Source organism: Chlorocebus sabaeus, chromosome X (genome assembly GCF_047675955.1).
Source record: "Chlorocebus sabaeus isolate Y175 chromosome X, mChlSab1.0.hap1, whole genome shotgun sequence".
In the NCBI taxonomy this organism is placed as follows: Eukaryota; Metazoa; Chordata; class Mammalia; order Primates; family Cercopithecidae; genus Chlorocebus; species Chlorocebus sabaeus.
In genome coordinates, this window is record NC_132933.1 from 87,384,672 (window position 1) to 87,408,315 (window position 23,644).

The window sequence follows — 23,644 nt, forward strand, 5'->3', positions numbered from 1 at the left end:
TGCTAACAAGGACTCAACTGGCAATTTTAAAGAAATTACATGGTCTACTCTGCACTATTTTAATATGCTCCTAACAGTAAGGTTGCATGCTATTTTTTTGGCTCTATTTAAATCATGTGAGATGCCTTTAATTTAGCAAAGTAACTCCTACAGGAGATAAAAGTTCATTTTCCTGTCAGTATAATAGTTTGCTACTGACATAGACCAGATATGTTGAAACTAATTATCCAAGTAATTAATCTCTGCATTATTCCTTAAAAAGCGAAAGAACCAGAGTGTCCTTCGTGATCAGCAATCCTTGAATAGAAGTCTAGAGAAAAGGAAGATATTACATTACCATGAAGCCAAAGTCCCCACGAATGCCTTAGGTTCTTCTCATCCTCAACTCCAAAACACAAAACCAGACCAGACCAAAAACAAAACAAACCAAAACAAAACAAAAAAACGGGTAGGCCTTGGGAATCAGGTCCAGTCTAGGGTGTTCCAGGTGGTGTGGTTTGGTGACAGATTGAGTTGGGCACATCCCAAACTCCTTCCCCTCAAGAATCACCCTTTCTTATGCCTGATAGGAGGGGAGCAGAGACACCTTTGGCCTTTTGAATAGACATTATCCTTTGCTTTTCACTGGCCCACTGCATCATTCTGATTGCTGTAGTATTGTGTGCAGGTCATTTAACTTTCTTGTTACCGTGCTTTTGGTTTCCCCTCATTAAAACAAAGGAGCTGTCTAGCCTGCTTTACATACCTTATAATGATGATGATGTCATTATTTTAAAAAACTGAAAAAGGAAATCTGTAAATGCATTCTCTGCTACTAGCAAATACGCCATACACACACACACACACACACACACACATATACATACACACACTTTTTTTTTAATAGGGTCTCACTCTGTCACTCAGGCTGGAGTGCAGTGGCGAGATCACTGCTCACTGTAGCCTTGACTCCCGGGCTCAAGAGAACCTCCCACCCCAGCTTCTTGAGTAGCTGTGACTACAGGCATGTGCCACTATACCTGGATAATTTTTGTATTTTCAGTAGAGACAGGGTTTTGCCATGTTGCCCAACCTGGTCTTGAACTCCTGGGCTCAAGCGATCCTCCCACCTTGGCTTCCCAATGTACTGGGATTATAGGTGTGAGTCACCATACCTGGCCCAAATATTCTTAATAACACTAATAGCCACATAATACTGTGTGATATTGTGAAAAGAGAACTGGAGTCAGATTAGTGTTTTAATTTAAGCTTTGTAAGCTTGGGTAACCTTGGGTAGTTACTCAAACTCTCTGAACCTGAATCTCTTCACCTGCAAAGATGAACCAAATTAGTTTATTCTTATAGGCTCTCCAGTGGGGATTAATTCACATATGTAAAAAATCTGGCACAGAATCAGTATTCGTAAGTGTTTGTTTGTTTCATTGCATTCATTTGAAGTCAGAAGACTTAAGTTCGAGTTCTCACTTTAGTACTTACTAGCTATGTAAACTCAGGGAAGTCAATTACCTTTGCTGAGCCTTATTTTTTCATCTGTAAGATAAAGTTGCTGTGAGCATTAAACAGGAGTATATACTAAAGTGTACTTTCAGATAGTCTGCTAAACATTTCCTGTATACAGCAATGGTATCGTTCATGACTTTCTCCCATCCCCACTCTCTCATGTCTCTGTGGGAGCACCCAATAATGTGGGAAAACAAAGCAAGATCCCTGCTTTCAAAGACAATGGAATAATCTAATGTAAAACTTGCTAGACTAAGGCTTTTTCACTTCATTCTGATTGCCTACGGTCTAAGGATTCTAGTGAGTCCATCAAGCAATGAGAGACTCAGTAGGAAAAAGGCTCCTGATTAGTGTGGTTTTTTAAACCAAGACTGGATGACAATTCGTTTGAGAAATAGAAGAAGGGATTCCTATGGCTTAAAAAAATGATATGAGAGAGTATGGAATAAATTATGAAGGCACTATAGGTACGGTTAGTCTCCCACTGCTGCTGTAACAAATTACCACACATTTAGTGACTGAAAATAGCACCAATTTATTCTCTTACAAGTTCAAGAGGTCAGAAATCTAAAATCAAGGTGTTGGCAAAGCTGTGTTCTTTCTGCAAGCTTAAAGAGAGAATCTGTTTCATTGCCTTTTTCAGCTTTCTAGAGGCCACCCACATTCCTTTTTTTTTTTTTTTTTTCCTGAAAGAGTCCAATGGGTCAAAAAGGTCACCCACATTCTTTGGCTTATAGTCCCTTTCTTATGTCACTCCAGCTTCTTGTTTCTGCCATTGCATCTCCTTCTACTCATTCTGATCTTGCTGCCTCCCTCTAATAAAGACACTTGTGATTACATTAGGCCCACTTTGATAATCCAGGGTAATCTCTCCCACCTTAAGAACATTAATCACATTTGCAAAGTCCATTTTACCATATGAGATAATGTATTCAGAGATTCCAGGGATTAAAATGTGGACATCTCTAGGGGGGCTATCATTCAGCCTACCACAGATACTGTAGTTCAGAGATCATCATTGGAATCAGAAAAATTAGGAAGTTCTTTGTGGAGGTGGTGCATTTTGAAGGCTATGAAGATACAAAGGAGGCACTTCTAAGTTGGGAAAAGGCATGAACACAGGTGGTGGGGATAGAAATCAGCATAATTTTCATGGAGACCATTAAAAAGATAGATGTAAATACAGTAAGCATGAGAGATACAATCAAATGGGAGGAGGGAAAGGCCAGATCACAAAGAGCCTTAAAGCCAGGAAAAAGGATCAAAATTTGGTATAATAACAGTTGAGAGTTACTGAAAGTTCCTAAGCAAACCGCAAAGTGACTTTATAAAAGCAGCATTTTCAGGATGATTAGTCTAGTAAAGTAGGGGTAGGACAGCAGACCACAAAAGGAACAAAGCTGAATGGCTATGTCTCCTCTGAAGCATCATCACTGATGTTGAAGCTGCCTTTAGAACACCTGGAAACAAATTGGCAGCAACTTCAGTGGAGGAAGAAAAGGCAAGAGCAGGATCATTTTAGTCTCTGGCCACCTTCAGAAACACACGCCACAGTCAATAGCCATGTGCCTCTTATAATGATTTGCAAAGGAAGAAAATTTCTATGAGCTCAGGGCAGGTTTTTAAAATGAGAGAAAAAACATACCAGGCTTACCTCATTGCCACATTACTTCCATCAATGACAACTGGCCTCAAATTGTCACTGTTGTCTATTTCATCTTCAAGAGACAATTCAGGGCTTGCAATCTCTCTGGAGCTGGGCCCATGAGGCACTAACAGGCTCAAGTTGATCTGCCCTTCTGAATCACCTTTGTTCCCAAGTCTGACAAGCTCTGCCAATACATCATTAATAAGTGATTCTGGGCCCAGCTTGTTTAGCACTGATTGAATCTGTTCCTCTGCATAGCCCAGCTTTAGCGCAAACTCCATCTTAGCTTGGTATTCCTTCTCCAAGTCAAGTTTACCATCCTGTAAAATGCTGCTCTGGGAGAAACTTGGACGATCTAGGCAGGGAGATCGACAGAGCTGGCGGTGTGGCTTGGAGGGCATCTCCTTTTTCTTCAACTGACCATCCCTAGGTTGGCAGCTCTTGCTGTTGTCACTACTCTTAAGGCTTATCTGTTCAGGGTCACTCTCAGAGCTCATCCACTCTTCAGAATCAGCATTGCCCTGCTCTGTGCTGTCCTGCTTAGGCTGCTGCTTCTCTTCCTTGGAGGCACTCTTCTCCATTTTTGGTGTCTCTACCTCAGCTGTGGCCGTCATCCCGTTTAGTGGGTCGTCTGAGGTCTAATCAGTTCTTTTTCTTTTTAGCCTGCTTGGAATCCACATGCAGTGGCATTCTTTTGTGGTAAAATGTCGTGGTAGCGATGGTGCAAGAGTTTGCCTGTTTGGTTTGGTATGTTCAGATGTTACCACTCCCTACAAATAAACACACATACCACATCATATTTAGTAAACTTTAGGAAAAGCATTTTAGAATACAGAGGTTTCTTCTTAAGAAACTACAGGGGTTTTTTTTGTTGTTGTTTTTTTTTTTTTTTTTTTTTTTTGCATTTGATTTTTCTGCTTACAATGATTAGACTAAACTTCAAGAGTCCCTAATTCTATAATAATTCTAGACATAAATATTTCAGTGGTGGTAATAATGCTGTAATTCCTGCCCCCCGTCCCGCCCCCCATGACATGCACACAAAATAACAGCTAAAGTTATTTGCTTACCACAACAATTTGGAGAAAGAGAAACATCACATTTCAACAAGGAGCAAGAATATATATATATACACATACATATATTTCCATGGAAAGACTCTCCCTTTCTGCCAGGAAGTGTTTCCAGATCCCACACCATATCCTTCTCGCTAAGGCTAAAATTCACTCCTGAAAAGCACATGTGGGCTGGGCACAGTGGCTCACGCCTGTAATCCCAGCACTTTGGGAGGCCGAGGTGGGCGGATCACGAGGTCAGGAGATCGAGACCATCCTGGCTAACATGGTGAAACCCTGTCTCTACTAAAAATACAAAAAATTAGCCAGGCGTGGTGGCGGGCACCTGTAGTCTCAGTTACTCGGGAGGCTGAGGCAGGAGAATGGTGTGAACCCAGGAGGTGGAGCTTGCAGTGAGCTGAGATCACGCCACTGCACTCCAGACTGGGTGACAGAGACAGAGTGAGACTCTGTCTCAAAAAAAAAAAAAGCACATGCTCTCTAGCGTTACTGTTTACAAAATATCAGGAACCCATCTACTAGGGAGACTAGAAAACCATTAAAATTGCTTCAGACAACTAAAGCAGGCTGTAAGGGTAACAGAGAGGTGTGTTTCAGATAAGAAAGGGTGTGTGTGCATTTTCCTGTCTGAAGCCTCTTTTTAAATTATAATTGATAAACAAAAGGAGAAAAGGATAAAACCAACTCAACTTGCAAGAGAAACCAGAACATAATAAAAAGAATATTAATTACAGAAGAGAATTAGGGACAATGTTATTTCTTTTTTTTTTTAAGATGGAGTCTTGCTGTATTGCCCAGGCTAGAGTGCTGTAGCATGATCTTGGCTTACCACAACCTCCGCCTCCCAGGTTCAAGCGATTCTCCCGCCTCAGCCTCTGGAGTAGCTGGGACTACAGGCACACGACACCATGCCCGGCTAATTGATGTATTTTTAGTAGAGACGGGGTTTCACTATGTTGGCCAGGTTGGTCTCAAACTCCTGACCTCGTGATCCGCCAGCCCTCACCTCCCAAAGTGCTGGGATTATAGACGTGAGCCACCTCACCCAGCAACAATTTTATTTCTAACCTCCTTCTCTAACTTATCTCATCTGTCCCAGCAGGTTTCAGTTCTAACCTGGCCTAAGTGTGTTCTTTCCTTTGAGCCTCAGTTTCTTCATATGTAAAATGAGGATATTGATAGCTACCTCACTGGTTAATTGTAGGGACTGTATAATATATGTTAGGAAAATGCTTAGAAAAGTGAAGAGAACACAATAGGTTCTCAATATACATAAAGCAGGTAATGATACCAGCATGGGTTCGGTTTTCCTTTTAAAAGAAGACTGACAGTGAAATAAGGCTATAGACCTGTGAACACTGATGAGGTCTTTAGGCAGAAGCTGTGCTCACTCATCTAAAAATAGGCTACTGGCCGGGCACGGTGGTGCATGCATGTAATGCCAGCACTTTGAGAGGCCGAGGCGGGCAGATCGCTTGAGGTCAGGAGTTCGAGACCAGCCTGGCCAACAAGGTGTAGCCCCGTCTCTACTAAAAATACAAAATTTAGCTGGGCGTGGTGGTGGGTGCCTGTAATCCCAGCTACTTGGGAAGCTGAGGCAGGAAAATCACTTGAACCTGGGAGGTAGAGGTTGCAGTGAGGTGAGATCACACCACTGCATTCCAGCATGGACGATAGAGTGAGACTCCGTCTAAATAAATAAATGAATAAATAAATAAATAAATAAATAAAACCAGGGTACTTGTGTGACCAGTGTGCCACAGATTTCTAGTTACACCTCAATTCTGTTTCTTTTTTTGTGTGTATGTGAGATGGAGTTTCACTCTTGTTGCCCAGGCTGGAGTGCAGTGGCAATATTGGCATGAGCTCAGCTCACTGCAACCTCCACTGCCTGAGTTCAAGCAATTCTCCTGCCTCAACCTCCCAAGTAGCTGCGATTACAGGCATGTGCCACCATACCTGGCTAATTTTGTATTTTTAGTAGAGACGAGGTTTCACCATGCTGGCCAGGCTTGTCTTGAACGCCTGACCTCAGGTGATCCACCCGCCTCGGCCTCCCAAAGTGCTGGGATTACAGGCGTGAGCCACCATGCCCTGCCTCAATTCTGTTTCTACAAATAAGAAAAACCTCTAATGGTTTGAAGAATGCTATGGATAACTGCATGCTTACTTTAGGAGTCACATTTGGAAACAGAGCCAAACGTAATCAACATCTCAGAAATGACATTCAGGCAGCATATAATGACTCCTGGAATGATTACATTACCATTTGTGACTTTAAAATTTTCCCTTAGTGAATTAGTCAACACATAGACACCCATTTCCTTGTAAATTTCACATTTGCTATCTGATTTACAATTTATTTTCTTCAAAATAATTTCAAGTGTACACAGAACATTGAAATATTTCCCCTGGATTTATTCAAAGCTTCAAAGTCACTTAAAACCAACTGTTTGTAAGATTAAATGTATATTTTCTTGGCAAATGGGAGGTACCTATAAAAGATAAGTTAGACTACTCTTAGCTAGTGGACCATAGAATGTTTATTTCATACTATCAAATATTTAGTTATGTCTAAATTGTCATTGGTGTGAATACTTTCACCATACTTATGTAGACATACAATAGCAAATTTAAATTCGGGAAAAATCTCACACACATAGGAAACCCTCATTGAAATTACTTGTTATTATTGTGGAAGTTTCCTACTCAATAACCTAAAGTAAAAGAGAAATAAGTGGCTTAGCAGAAATAAACTTGAATTTCTCTTTCAAAACCTTAAGCAAGAATATCTTAAGAAAAATGTTGGCGATCTTTCCTAAAACCTGTGTAAGTGAAGGTGTCATGTGTTTGTCTATGTGTATGTGTTTCTTTTATAATGCAAAAGTCCTTGGGACAAGATAGCAAGAATGTATTTTTATTCAAAAGAGCAGTCCCTGAGTGGCAGAGACTGTGCTAAGTCCCAGGGTTAGAATGATAAACCAGAACTAAGCCTGTCCTCAAGAACTCAACCAACTAGTAAAACCTTGGCTAGAATTGACCCTAGAAATGCACTTCTATAGAGGATGAATATTTCAATTACAGTTCAAGCTGGGATACTCTTGTGAATGAAGGGAGTGTTTACTAATAGTTATGTAGGAACAATAGGCATATACTAGGGATGTCTCAGGTAAACCTGGGTATACGATTGGTCACCCAAGTTACCTGCAAATTTTCATTGACATACAGAAGAGGAAATATTTAACTCTGTCAGTAGGGTGGGAGATAGGTGTGGTGGTTGAAGAGATTAGGAAAGAATTCAAGAAGCATATAATGCCTAGTCATCTGCTGACATTACTTAATTCATTCAAAAACATTTATTTAGTGACAACTATGCACCAGACAACATGTTAGAAGCTGAGGATATAAAATAAGATGAGGACTCTAATCTCAAGGAGCTTATAGTGATGTGGTGAGGAATGGGGAGACAGACAATAATCAAATAATCATATAATTCATAATTATAAACTGGCTAAGTGATTAAGCATTAAAAAGCATAGGGAGCTATGAGTTGAGCCTTAAAGGAAAGAGTTAAAATTTGCTGGGCAGGAAAGAGTTTTTAAAATTACAAGTATATGAAGATTAACATCATATAATGCTTTAGTCAATACCTCATGCCTAATATTATTGGCAAGGAGTAACAAATGAAAGCACTGAAGAAGGCTAAAGCAAAAGAGTCACTTTTGCTCAAAAAAGGAAGATGAGTGGGGAGAAAAGTTTCAAAGATGTTGTTTTAGCTTATGGCATGTGTTAAAAACAGTTGTTGGCTGGGCACAGTGGTTCAAGTCTATAATCCCAGCGCTTTGGGAGGCCAAGGCAGGAGGATCACTTGAGCCCAGGATTTGAGACCAGCCTGGGCAACATATGCTGAACCTTGTCTCTACAAAAGAATACCAAAATTAGTCAAGCATGGTGGTATAGGCCTGTAGTCCCAGCTACTCCGGAGGCTGAGGTGGGAGAATGGCTTGAGCCCTGGAGGCAGAGGTTGCAATGAGCCAAGAGGGCACCACTATACTCCAGCCTGGGTGACAGAGCCAGACCCTGTCTCAACAACAATAAATAGAATTGTTACCTTTTATTGTTACTGATTGAAAAAATCCACAAATGAATGCATTAAAGACTGGCATACTTTGGAAAATCGCATTAGTCAGATGAAATTATAGAACTGGATATAATTTGTTTGAAGAAGCTAAGAGCTTTGTCATCAGATAGCCACGTGTTGAAGATACAGAGCTTGCCTATAACTTGTTTAAGAATATGATTAAGCAAATGATTGCAAACTTGCATCTGAATCTAAAAAAAGCAGAGAAACATATGCAGGCAAAATCTGCTAAAAGTGACCTCGAGGAGGAATTTCCACCAAGAAAAAATGATCAAAGTCTTCTACTTTCTTCTCTCTCCCACTAATCTTTTTATTAGGAATACAACTTATTCAGTTTGCATTTGCATAGAGAAATTTTCCAAGATTAGTCTTCAGGTTCTACTAGATCTTTTTTTCTTGGTGGAAATTCCTCTTCGAGGTCACTTTTAGCAGATTTTGCCTGCATATGTTTCTCTGCTTTTTTTAGATTCAGATGCAAGTTTGCAATCATTTGCTTAATCATATTCTTAAACAAGTTATAGGCAAGCTCTGTATCTTCAACACGTGACTATCTGGTGACAAAGCTCTTAGCTTCTTAAAACAAATTATATCCAGTTCTATAATTTCATCTGACTACCAACTCGACTTCATCTATTCCAGAATCTGCCAAATGACATCCTATACAGAGGTAGAAACATCTGACCATTTCTAGTGAGCCAAAACCTTTGAAAATGTTCCAGAAAGCCCATTAACCACATAGAACAGAGTTACCCAGCAGTAATTAAGTCAAGAACGAAATAGTAAGTTCTCAATTATCTGAAGGTGACCAAGCCACTTGTTATTGTGTTTTGTGAATGCATGTTTTGATAGAGACTTAGGGATACCTACTTAGACAGCTGCCCTTCCTGCCACTTCTAGTAATTTTTTTTTCATGAAAGGAATTCTCAAAGAAAATATACATATGAAAAATTATCTGCTGTGTGGGATTTCTGGTGGGGCCCAGATAATTGAGAAATGACTATAGTTCAATCATCATAAGAATGCTAAGCTTTATTTTCTTGGTTTCTCCTCTGAAGTGGACCACTGTTTTCAGAATTACTTTTTTGTTAACTTTTATTTTAAGTTCAGTGGTACATATGCAGTTCTGTTACCTAGGTAAACTTGTGTCATGGGGATTTGTTTTACAGATTATTTCACCACCCAGGTATTAAGCCCAGTACCCATTAGTTATTTTTCCTGATCCTCTCCCTCCTCCCATCCTCCACACTCTGTTAGGCCCCAGAGTGTGTTGTTCCCCTCTATGTGTCCTCAAAGACCTAAAGACAGAAATACCATTTGACCCAGCAATCCCATTATGTGTACATACCTAAAGGATATAGATCATTATATTATAAAGACACGTGCACGTGTATGTTCATTGCAGCACTATTCACAATAGCAAAGACATTCAACTTAAATGCCCATCAGTGATAGACTGGATAAAGAAAATGTGGTACATATACACCATGGAATAGTATGTAGCCATAAAAAAGAATGAGATCATGTCTTTTGCAGGGATATGAATGGAGCTGGAGGCCATTTTCCTTAGCAAACTAACATAGGAACAGAAAACCAAATACTGCATGTTCTCACTTATAAATGGGACCCAAAGGATGAGAACACATATAGTTAGCTTCTAAAAGAACAAATTCAAATCTGTATTTATCAAATCATCACATTTTACTTTAAAAATCACAAATAAGTTATAAAACTTCAATAACAGTTATAACATATGAACAATCATTTACATTTGCATTACATCTTAGAGTTGCCTAAGTGCATTCACATATATGCTCTCAACAGAGCCACATAATTACCTACACAACCCAGTTTTGAGATGTTATGACTTATATAGCCCATCTCCAATCCCCTGTGTCAAGCACATCAGCTAAAGAAGTTATAGAAAGAGCTATAAAGTAAGGCTTTCTCAGATACTTTGGAGGCAAAAGAGTTTGAAAACTTTACTGATTCTCAAAATGAAAAGGTTCACATAGAGGCACTCTGAGAAAATCAAAAATTCAAATATTTCCACTTTTATTTATAATAAACCACATGCAGCAATTATATTGTAAAGGAGGTAAAGATTGTTTCTTAACCTCCAACTATACCCATCTGTTTGTGTGCTCTTGAATAGTTTATAGGTAGTAACACTTAGCAAAGAAACAAGTCTTAAGAAATAGCATATTTTCTGTGGTTTGTAAAAATGGGATTTCCCTTGAGCAATGAAAGCACTCTTGTCAGCCTATCTGGTTTTACATTACCCTCCAAACAAAATTGTTTTTTTATACTTTACCTTCAATACATTATCAAAATGATACATGTCACAGCAAAAACTGTCACAATCAGAGCTAACAACAACTGACCTTATTCAAAACTTAGGATTTCATTTCAAAGGAGACCCAAGAGCTTTGTATGATTAAACTACGTCAATTCTTGTCCTCCCACTCCCACACCAAATGTTGAAGCTTTAGACAAAATGTTTACAAAAAAGTAACAGTCTGTTGATTTTCATTACTCATTCATTTTTTTCAGGACTTCAAGCAAAGTAGACACACAATGATTTGATTTCAAGACCCATTATTCCCAGGTTTTGAACAAGGGCTCATTTTTCTGCTACCTTCCACCGCCACGTGTTCCATTAGAAAGGACGTACGTCTCCAGGATATTTAAAACATTTCATACTACACACACTCTGTTGTCCAAACTAATTAAAACCACATTGTTAAATGTAACCTCAATTTATACTTGATTCAATTTTCCCCACACAAAACCATTTCTAGTGCTTGACACTCCAGAAGGACAAGAAAACTGTAGGTTACATACTTACTATTTTCTTCTCTCTATATAAAGAAGGTCTAGGGAGATCATTTCAAATCATGCAGGGAAGCTGCATCATATGCTACAGGAGATGGTCTCTGTTAGAGTAAGGATTCAGTGAATGTGTGTTCTCTGGCCATTAGTGACAGCTGAGGAGCTGTTATGAAAGTGGCTTCTTCAGAAAACACGCCCACTTCTATGATTCATTGGTGAAGTTTATTTTTTTTCCTCTCTCTCCTCCTCTTCTCTCTTCTTTCTCTCCTCCCTCTCTTTTTCTTTTTGTGCCACCTATCCCCATCCCAAGACCCTTAGTCAAAAGCTATAGGGAAATATGGCTATGTAATTCTATAACTTATAGTAAATTGGAAAAAAAGAGTGCCTTTCTTATTACTTTAATAGTGATAAATATATCTTGAACATCTCATTCAGTTAACAACACTGGGCTTGATCTTTCTTGATTCTTTCCAATTTAACTGTTTTGTTAAATGTATGGAATAGAGTACACCCTATTCTCTCTCTTTATAATTAAATCGTTAGCAAGAATGAGAAAGGACACAAGCATCGGGGCAATTCTGAGGGGTAGCTGCAGTATTGCAGCCATGACATAATCAGCTGGTCTAGTTAGTTCCAAAAATCTCCCAGATGAAATTCAAGATATATTGGGTGGCAAATAGGAGTAGGAGGGAAAGAGGGAATAGAAGGTTACAAGTTTTAATTGTTATTATTTCAACTAACATGTTGTTTGTTGTCACTTCCTTCCTCAAACAATTACATATTGCTTTTTTCAAGAACTGCTCTGTTTTATCTCAGGAGTACTTCTGTGGCCCACGAAGTACATAAGAAACACCATTTTAAAAGTATTTCAGAGGCTTTCAGAACAAGGAATGCTTAATAATGCATTCTTTTTACATTAAATATGTCAACCATATAATGACATAGGTACGCTCTTGGCAGAAACCTTCTGCATTGGAGCTCGGAGTCAGGGTATTTGGGTTCAAATATTCCCTCTACCACTAATTTTTAATTCCCATCCTGCATACTAGGTACTTAGCACTGCTCTAGGTGCCGGGGGTTCTAAAATAAATAAGATGCAGTCCCTGTGAGGTGCTCACATTCTGGTAGGTGAGATAAATATGCAAACAAATAATCACAGAACATAGAATATGTTTTCGTAAGGTTGTTTATAGATGCTAGGGTAATACCAAGGAGGGGTAAGGAGGTAAGTAATTCTGCTATCTGAGGTAAGAGAGATGAAATTTGAGCTGGTTTTATCAGGAAAGGGGGAGAGAAATTGGGGAGGACATGCTAGGCAGATGGAATAGCATATGAAAGGGCATGGAGGTGTGAAAGACAATGGTGAGGTCAAGATTAGTGAGTAATGCTCTCCACACAGTGTTCTCTCCCCTGTAGTTCACCCACTTAACTCCTGCTAGTTGTAACAAGTTTGTTTCTCTCCCCAACTAGACTGTGAACTCTACTAAAAGAAAGAACTGTCCACATTCATGTTTGCATCTCTGCTTTCCCCAATCCCAACACTTAGCGTACCTTTATGTATGTGATACGTTTTCAATGAATACTTTATTAAATATTTCATCCTTGTACTTTTTTTTGGGGGGGTGGGGGCAGAGTTTCGCTCTTGTTGCTTGGGCTGGAGTGCAATGGCATGATCTCGGCTCACTGCAACCTCCCCCTCCCGGGTTCAAGCGATTCTTCTGTCTCAGCCTCCCGAGTTGCTGGGATTACAGACATCCACCACCATGCCCAGCTAATATTTTTATTTTTAGTAGAGATGCGTTTTCGCCATGTTCATCAGGCTGGTCTTGAACTCCTGACCTCAGGTGATCCGCCCCCGCTCGGCCTCCCAAAGTGCTGGGATTACAGGCGTGAGCCACCGTGTCTGGCCCATCCTTGTACTCTTATAGCCTCTGGCATACTCATAGAAGCCTGAAGTGAAGTTCAGCTGATCAAAATTATAAAGACCATTTGACATTAGACTAGTTGTACATAGCCCTGGCTTTTACTCAAGTAGTGGTAAGTTGGGTTAAAATGATTTCTTGTGAGTCATTGATTATCCAGGAAAGACATCATTAAAAATCTATGAGTGACTTTGTATTTCAGTTGACATTAATATCAGCTTGTTTAGAAAGCACTTTTTTCCCACAGTAGAAATTAAAAATAGTGAAAACAATGTATAGTAACAAACCTCCAAATGTTTAAAAGTTCATGTAATTACATTTATGCCATGAAATCTTTTGATAGTTACATAAATTTAAATATATTAATGGATGATGTCAGTGGTAATGACAGTGAAAGGACCTTAAAAACTCTGCTTATCAATAAAAGCATTGACAACACTGGCAAATTGTTAAAATCAACTTTTCCAGAATTCTGTTAGGCAGGAAAATAGGGTCTGGAAGTAGGGAACATAAGACCGATTCATACTTCAGCTATGGCAGGAAATATCATCTCCATAGGGCGTAGGCCAAGTAAATAACTTTGTAACTTTACTTCATCCTCTTCATTTACATATGGTGTACCCCAAATAACCAATGGAATCCTCTAGAGGGTATTTAAACTCCCTAAAATTCTGTAATGGGGCCCTTGAGCCCCTATGCTCTGGCCCGCTCCCACACTGTGGAGTGTACTTTAATTTTCAATAAATCTCTTCATTCCTTCCTTGCTTTGTTTGTGCGTTTTTTTCAATTCTTTGTTCAAGACACCAAGAACCTGGACACCCTCCACTGGTGACATCTGGAACTTAATGAAAGGTTTTTAATAATCCAAATAGTGTTTATTTAGCCAGGTGCGGTGGATCTCACCTGTAATCCCAGCATATTGGGAGGCTGAGGCAGGCAGATCACCTGAGGTCAGGAGTTCGAGACCAGCCTGGCCAATGTGGTGAAATCTCTTCTCTACTAAAAATACAAAAATTATCCAGGTGTGGTGGCAGGAACCTGTAATCCCAGCTACTTGGGAGGCTGAGGCAGGAGAATTGCTTGAACCTGGGAGGTGGAGGTTACAGTGAGCTGAGACTGCTCCATTGCACTCCAGTCTGGGCAACAAGGGTGAAACTCCATCTCAAAAAATAAATAAATAAATAAATAAATACAAATAGTGTTTATTTAAACAACAAGAAAACAAAAATTCAAAAGCCTGGCTGAACCTTGGTAAGAACAGGAAAATCTGTGGCATTTGAATGTGCTCTATTCACATCTCCTCTTCCCAGAAACATGGTGGCCTTGAAAGCCAACAGCCTCACAATCACAGTAGCCATGAGAATTAGCAGCCTAGAAGTCAACAGAGGAAATTGAACAAATTTAGAACTTCTCCAAACTTCCATCTCCATAGAATTATTATTATCTGACCTGTCTGAAAGTTCCTTGGAAAACCTGGCATTTTCAAGGGCTTGTGTTTATTTGATATGACTTAGAGCTCACTAACAATGAACAGCTTTTTCCTCAGGGATGTTTGTTGAAAACAATTAGAGACACTTTAAAAAAATATCACAGCTGCCCGAGGGGGTAATAACAGCTAGAGCAAACAAGAAGTTGACAAAAAACCTTTCAAGGAAAAGCTGGGAATTAGATGTCCATAAGGGGCTTTGAAAAGCTTCCACATATTCCTAGGGATCTAGAAGGACACATGCTTGTGTAGGGTTGTGCATGTGTTCATGGAAGACTTGAAAAGCCCCTTATCCCTCATCTTTGGTTGACCTTAAGGGTTTATGTAATCAGGAGGTAAAGGCTAAAGCAAAGTTGTCAAATGCTTTCTAGGTGTTGAGAGTGTGCCCCAATATGCATTCAAAGCTTCTTGGCAAAGGGAGGAAAACTTACTGGTTGAAAGCATTTAAGAAAAAGTTTTTTGAACCAATAGCTGACAAATAAGCTATTCCAAGAAGAGATAGCAGTGGCCACACACAACAAATAATACAGACTTTAAAGAATTACTTCATAGGTCACTAAACAACAATTACAAAAACGAACCTCAGGAAGAAGAGGGAATCTGATTTCCAAGGTTGTCAATTATATTATTTAAAATGTTCAGTCTTCAACAAAAAAATTATGAGACATGCAAAGAAAAAAAAAGTATGGCCTATATACAGGGAAAGGAAAAGTCAATAGAAACTATCCCTCCTGAGCTGGGCATAGTGGCATGAGCCCATAGTCCCAGCTACTCGAGAGGCTGAGGTAGAAGTAATGTTTGAGCCAAGGAGCTCAAATCTAGCCTGGGAAATAAAGTGAGACCCCATTTCTTTAAAAAAATATTTCAAAAATACTGTCCCTGTGCAAACCCAGATGTCAGGCTTACTTGACAAAGATTTTAAATCAGCTATTTAAAATATGCTTAAAGATTACAAGAAAGTATGTCAAAGAACAAAAGGAATGTAAGATGTCTTATCACATAGAGAATATTAATGGAAATTCTGAAGTTGAATAGGACAATAATTGAAATAAAAAATCCACTGGAGAGATCAACAGCAGATTTCAGCTGGCTATAGAAAGTATCATCAAACTTTATGTTGATAGGTTAACTGAGATTACCTAGTCTGAAAGGCAGAAAGAGAAAATAAAGAAAAATGATCAGAGCCTAAGAGACTTGTGATATATCAAGTGTACACACACACACACACACACACACACACACCCCGGAATGTTTTTGAGTTTTTCCAACTTTGAGTTTATTGATTTTTTCTTTCTTTTTGAGAGAGAGTCTTGCTCTGTCACCCAGGCTGGAGTGCAATGGCATGATCTCGGCAGCTTACTGCAACCTCCACCTCCCGTGTTCAAGTGATTCTCCTGCCTCAGCCTCCTGAATAGCTGGGATTACAGGCACCTGCCACCACGCCCGGCTAATTTTTGTATTTTTAGTAGAGACCTGACCTCAGGTGATTCACCCACCACAGCCTCCCAAAGTGCTGGGATTATAGGCATGAGCCACCGTGCCTGGCCTATTGATCTTCTTGAATGTGTGGATTAAAGTTTTCCATCAAATTTTGGAATTTTCAGTCATTAGACATCAAATATTTTTTCTGTTTTTTATTTTTCCTCTTCTTCACACAACTCTTGTGTGTGTGTGTGTGTGTGTGTGTGCATGTGTGCATGTGTGTGTGTGTATAATGCTTGTTTAACCTCCTTGTATAGTTTGTGTCTTCTAGGTTGCAACATTCCATATCAAATGATGGTTATGCAAGGATTCCAATCAATCCCTGCCTCAGATTTAGACTTTCTTGATGACCTTAACTTGGATCCCCTAGACCAGTCAGCCAGAGATTTCCATGCCCTTGCTAGGCAGTGCCATTACCCCTAATCATCAGGAAGGAGGATGAACAAAGAATTCCAGGCAGGCGGTTCACGGTGGCTCACGTCTGTAATCCCAGCACTTTGGGAGAGTGAAGCAGGCAGGTCATTTGAGGTCTGGAGGTCAAAACCAGCCTGACCAACATGGTGAAACTGCGTTTCTACTAAAAATACAAAAAAAAAAAATATTCAGGAGTGATGGTGCATGCCTGTAGTCCTAGCTACAGGGGAGGCTTAGGCAGGAGAATTGCTTGAATCTGGGAGGCAGAGGTTTCAGTGAGCTGAGATCTTACCACTGAACTCCAGCCCGTGTGACAGAGTGGAACTCTGTCTCAAAAAAAAAAAAAAAAAAAAAAAAATCCAGGCAGCAGTTTCACATGACTAGAGGCTATGGACTGATAAAACCATGAAAAACGGAGTGTGGAACAAGTTGGCTAAGACTGACTGAATCCAATATGGTCCTGAATTTGACCTAGGTTTCACCTAGGACCTCATTATATACTCATTAACATAGTAAATCACACACCCACCAGCACCATGACCGTTCTGAGATTACCTATTAGTGGTGTAAAAATGAGTGGCACCACAGTTCTGAGAAATCTTCACCTTTTTCCAGGAATCTTCATAAATATTCTACTTCTCGGTTAAATAAGCCCATAAAAGTAGAAGCTGAAAACTCTATTGTGTGACTGACTCTTGAATATGCCTGCACTCCTCTTTCTTGAGTGTGTACTTTTCACTTTGCAATAAATCTCTGTACTTTCAAAAAAAGAAAGAAAGAAATTAAAACCTAATACAGAACTTCAAAAACAGAATTGATCAAGTAGAAGAATCTGTGAACTTGAAAATAATTGAAACTATCCAGTTAGAAAGACAAAAAGTAAAAAGAATGAAAAAGACTGAAGAAAGTCTGTAAGACTTACAAGATAGTATAAAACTACAATGCATACATTATAGAATTTGGAAGGAGCAGAGAAAAAAAGGAGCAGAAATCTTATCTAAAGAAATAAATGAAAGAAGACTTTCCAAATCTAGGGAGGAAAATGAACATCTAGACCCATGATGTGAAAAGAATCCCAAATAGATCTTCACTGAGACCCATTATAATCAAATTATCTAAAGTCAAGGATGAAGAAATCATTTTGAAAGCAGCAAGAGAAAAGTAAAATCTTGACATGTAGGGGATTCCTGTAAGACTGTCAGTAGATTTCTCAACAGAAACCTTGCAATCCAGGAGATTTGGTTTGGCTCTATGGCCCCACCCAAATCTCACCTGGAACTGTAATAATCCCCACATGTCATGGGAGGGATCCAGTGAGAGGTAATTCAATCACGGAGGTGGGTGTTTCATATGCTGTTCTTGTGATAGTGAATAAGTCTCTGATCGTTTTATAAAGGGGAGTTCCCCTGCACATACCCTCTTGCCTGCTGCCCTGTAAGACATGACTTTGCTCCTCCTTTGCCTTCCACCATGATTGTGAGGCTCCCCAGTCACGTGGAACTGTATGTCAATTAATCCTCTTTATAAATTACCCAGTCATGGGTACATCTTTATTAACAGCCTGAGAACAGACTAAAACAAACAAGGATGAAGAAATAATTTTGAAAGCAACAAGAAAAAAGCGAAGCTTCACATGTAAGGGATCCTGGTAAGACTATCAGTGGATTTCTCAACAGAAATCTCGCAATCCAGTAAAGAGTAGGAACACATATTCAAAGTCCTGAAAGAAAAAAAAAAATACCTGCCGTCAAAGAATACTATATCCTGCAAAATTATCCTTTAAAAATAAAGAAGGGAAACCTTTTCCCAGACAAACAAAAACTGAGGGAGTTCATTGCCACTAGATCTGCCTTACAAAGAAATATTTATGGGAACTCTTCAAACTGAAAGAAACACATGTTAAATAGTGATGTGAAAGCATAAAATAGAGATATACAGATTAATGTAACAATGTAATGGTGGTGCATAATTTACTTTTAGCTCATATACAAAACTTAAAAGATAAAAATTTTTAGTGGATACAAAATATAAAAAGCAGATTCTGAGTACAAGAGCACAAAGTGTGTGTGTGTGGAGGGATGTAAAAGTATAGTATTTTTGTATGATATTTAAGCTACATTGTTATCGACTGAAAATTAAAGGCTAGAATATATTTTATATAATCCTCAAGATGACAGCCAGAAAACCTTTAATAGATACACAAAAGATAAAGAGAAAGCATCAAAGCAAGTCACTACCAAAATAACTCATCAAATAACAAAGGAAGAGGTGGGGTGTGGTGGTTCATGCCTGTAATCCCAGAATTTTGGGATGCCAAGGCAGGTGGATCACCTGAGGTCAGAAGTTTGAGACCAGACTGGTCAACATAGTGAAACCCCGTCTCTACTAATACAAAATTAGCTGGGCATGGTGGCATGAGTCTATAATCCCAGCTACTTGGGAGGCTGAGGCATGAGAATCACTTAAGCCTAGGAGACAGTGGCTGCAGTGAGCCGAGATCATGCCACTGCACTCCAGCCTGAGCAACAGAGTGAGACTCTGTCTCAAAAAAAAAAAAAAAAAAAAAAAAAAAAAAAAAAAAAAAAAAAAAAAAAATGGAAGAGAGCAAGATAGGAAAAGAGAAACAAAAAATCTGCAACACAGACAGAAAATAATTTAAAAATAGCAATAGTAAGTACTCACCTATCAGTAATTACCTTAAATGTAAATGGATTAAACTCACCAAAGGCAGAGAGTGGCTGAATAGATTTTTGTCTTTATTATAGAAATCCATTGCTTGCTAATGAATAGATTTTAAAAAACAGGATCTAGTAATATGCTGTCAACAAGAGAGTCACTTTAGATTTAAGGGCACACATAAGCTGAGAAGTGAAGGGGTGGAACAAATATTTCATGCAAATGGTCACCAAAAGAAAGCAGGAGTGGCCATACTTATATCAGACAAAATCCATTTTATGTTTAAAACTCTAGAGACAAAGAAGGTCAACTATGTAATGCCAAAAGGGTCAATTCGGCAGGAAGATAAAACAAGTATAAATATATACACACCGAACATCTGAGAACCTAAATATATAAAGCAAATATCAACAGATCTGAAGACAGACATTGACAATACAACAATAGTAGAGGACTTCAATACCCCATTCACAATATCAGATACAGCATCCAGACAGAAAATAAATGAGGAAACATCTGGCTTGAAGAACATTACAAAACAAATGAAACTAATAGACCTATATGGAACTTTCTACCCAACATCAGAAGCATACACATTTTTCTCAAGTATGCAGGGAACATTCTCCAAATAGATCACATGTTAGGTCACAAAACAAGCCTTAACAAATTTAATAGGATCAATGTCATTCCAGGTGTATTTTCTGACCATAATGAAAAAAACTAGAAAGCAATAACAGCAATATATATGCTATGGGAAACAAGTAAAGGATGACAAGGAAAGGATGACAATTCTCATCACTTCTACTCAACATGGTACTGTAAGTCTTAGTCAGAATAATTAGGCAACAGAAAGAAATGAGACATCCCAATCAGAAAGGAAGAAGTTAAATAATCTCTGTAGGTGAAAGACTTATACACTGGAAATTATAAAGCATTGATGAAGGAAATTAAATAAGACACAGATAAGTGAAAAGACATCCCATATTTTTGGATTGAAAGAATTAATATTGTTAAATGTTAAAATGTCCATACTACCCAAAGTGAACTATAGAGTAAATGTAATCTCTATCAAAATCCACTGACATTCTTTACAGAAATGGAAAACACTCTATAATTCATATGGAACCATAAAAGACCCTGAATAGCCAAAGACATTTTGGGCAAGAGGAACAACGATGGAGGTATCACACATCTTGATTTAAAAATATATCACATGGTGGGTGTGGTGGCTTATGCCTGTAATTCCAGCACTTTGGAAGGCTAAGGTGGGTGGATCACCTGAGGTCAGGAGTTCAAGACCAGCCTGGCCAACATGGTGAAACCCTGTCTCTACTAAAAATACAAAAAAATTAGCTGAGTGTGGTGGCATGTACCTGTAATCCCAGCTACCTGGGGGGCTGAGGCAGGAGAATCGCTTGAACCCGGAAGGCAGAGGTTGCAGTGAGCTGATATATATATATATATCAAAGGTAATCAAAAGAGTATGGTACAAGCATAAAAACAAACATAGGCCAAAATAACAGAATTCAGAACAGAGAAATAAATCCACACCATTACAGTCAATTGATTTTCTACAAAAATGCCAAGAATGCACAATGGGGAAACACAGTCTCTTCAATAAACAGTGATGGAAAAACTGAATAAAAGGCAGAAACTTTTTAGCTTGATGTAATCTCATTTGTCTATTTTTGCTTTGGTTGCCTGTGCTTAAGGGATATTGCTCAAAAAATTATTGTCTTCTCAGGACATTGAGACATTGGTCTCAATGTCTTGGAGAATCTCCCCAATGTTTTCTTGTAGTAGTTTCATAGTTTGAGGTCTTATATTTAAGTCTTTAATCAATGTGGATTTGATTTTTGTACATGGTGAGATGCAGGGGTCTAGTTTCATCTTTCTGTACATGGATATCTAGTTTTTCCAGCACCATTTATTAAAGAGACTGTCTTTTCCCCAAAGTATGTTAGCACCTGTGTTGAAAATGAGTTCACTTTAAGTGTGTGAATTTGTTTCTGGGTTCTCTATTCTGTTCCATTGTTTTTTTGGCTGTTTTAATACCAGTACCATGCTGATTTGATTACTATAGCTCTGTAATATAATTTGAATTTGGATGTGATTTCTCCAAGTTTGCTCTTATTGCATAGGATAACTTTGGCTATTCTGGGTCTTATGTATGCCTATATAAATTTTAGCATTTTTTTCTATTTTGGTGAAGAATGTTGTTGGCATTTTGATAGGGATTACATTGAATCTGTAGATTGCTTTGTGTAGTGTGAACATTTTACCAATATTGAGTCTTCTAATCCATGAACATGGAATGTCTTTCAATTTTTTGGTGTCCTCTTCAATTTCTTTCATCAGTGTTTTATAATTTTTATTTGGGAAATCTTTTGCTTCTTTGATTAAGTTAATTCCTAGGTATTGAATTCTATTTGTGGCTATTGTAAATGGGATTACTTTTTAAATTTCTTTTTAGGATTGCTCACTTTTGGGATGTAGAAATGCTATTGATTTTTTTTTGTATGTTAGTTTTGTAACCTCCCACTTTACTGAATTTGTTTATCGGTTCTAATAGTTTTTCTTTTTGTGCCTGTGGAGTCTTTAAGTTTTTCCAAATATAAGATCACATCATCTGCAAACAAAAATAATACTACTTCTTTCATTCCAAGTTGGTTGCGATTTATTTCTTTTTCTTGTTTGATTGCTCTAGCTAGGACTTCCGCTACTACGTGGAATAACAGCGGTGAAAGTAGGCATTCTAATAATGTTGCAGATCTTAGATGAAAGGCTTTCAGGTTTTCCCCATTCAGTATGATACTTGCTGTGGACCTGTCATATATGGCTTTTATTATGTTGAGGTATGTTCTTTCTATCCCCTGTTTTATGAGAGTTTTTTGTTTTTTATCATGAAGGGATGTTGAATTTTATCAAAAGCTTTTTGGCATCAATTGAAATAATCATATGGTTTTTATCCTTCATTCTGTTGCTATGATGAATCGCATTGATTGATTTGCATATATTGGACCATCCTTGCATCCCAGGGATGAATCCCACTTGGTCATGATGAATTTTTTTTTTTTTTTTAATGTAACAGTGAATTCGGTTTTGCTAGTATTTTGTTGAGGATTTTTGCATCAATATTCATCAGAGATACTGGATTGTAGTTTTCTTTTTTTGATGTGTCTTTGTCTGGTTTTGGTTTCAGGGTGATGCTGACCTCATATAATGAATTTAGAAGTATTTCCTGCTCTTCTATTTTTCGCAATAGTTTTAGTAGGATGGGTACCAGTTCTTCTTTAAATGTTTGTGGAAATCAGCAGTGAAGCCACTGGGTCCCCAGCTTTTCTTTACTGAGAGACTTCTTAATATGGCTTTGATCTTATTACTTGTTATTGGTCTGTTCGGGTTTTGGATTTCTTTCTGGTTCAATCTTGATCGGTTGTATGTATCTAGAAATTTGTCCATTTCTTCTACATTTTCCAACTTATTAGCATGTAGTTGCTCATCATAGCCACGAATGATCTTTGAATTTCTGCAGTATCAGTCGTAATGTCTCCTTTTTCATTTCTAATGCTTTTATTTGAATCTTCTCTCCTTTTATTAGTAAGTTTGGCTAAAGTTTTGTCAATTTTATTTTACTTTTCAAAAAACCAACTTTTTTTTAATTTTTTTTAATTTTTAATTTATTATTATTATACTTTAAGTTGTAGGGTACATGTGCACAACGTGCAGGTTTGTTACATATGTATACTTGTGCCATGTTGGTGTGCTGCACCCATCAACTCGTCATTTACATCAGGTATAACTCCCAATGCAATCCCTCCCCCCTCCCCCCTCCCCATGATAGGCCCCGGTGTGTGATGTTCCCCTTCCCGAGTCCAAGTGATCTCATTGTTCAGTTCCCACCTATGAGTGAGAACATGCGGTGTTTGAAAAAACCAACTTTTTGTTTCATTGATCCTTTGTATTGTTTTCCCTCGTTTTAAATTCATTTCTGTTTTAATCTTTATTATTATTATTATTATTATTATTATTATTATTTTGAGATGGAGTCTCCTTCTGTCACCCAGGCGGGAGTGCAGTGCTGCTATCTTGGCTCACTGCAGCCTCTGCCTCCTGGGTTTCAGTGATTCTCTTGCCTCAGCCTGCAGAGTAGCTGGGATTACAGGTGCCTGCCACCACACCTGGCTAATTTTTGTATTGTTAGTAGAGACAGGGTTTCACCACATTGGCCAGGCTGGTCTCAAACTCCTGACCTGAATTGATCTGCCTGCTTCGGCCTCCCAAAGTGCTGAGATTACAGGTGTGAGACACCACACCCAGCCTATTAGTTCTTTTTTTATTTTTATTTTTTATTATACTTTAAGTTCTAGGGTACATGTGCACAACGTGCAGGTTTGTTACATATGTATGCTTGTGCCATGTCGGTGTGCTGCACCCATCAACTCGTCAGCACCCATCAACTCGTCATTT

The 23,644-nt window shown here is 38.5% G+C and overlaps 1 protein-coding gene across 13 annotated transcripts in view; it reads right to left on the reverse strand.

The window, feature by feature from the left end:
- The window catches only part of ZC3H12B (zinc finger CCCH-type containing 12B), a 423,636-nt gene that overhangs the window by 15,323 nt on the left and 384,669 nt on the right, over window positions 1–23,644 (reverse strand). For all 13 annotated transcript variants that reach the window (XM_037994695.2, XM_073013621.1, XM_073013617.1 and 10 more), the window contains one exon: window positions 3,155–3,918. In XM_037994695.2, coding sequence (XP_037850623.1) covers window positions 3,155–3,762 — 608 coding nt within the window. In that variant the 5' untranslated portion in view covers window positions 3,763–3,918. The remainder of the gene's footprint in view (window positions 1–3,154; window positions 3,919–23,644) is intronic.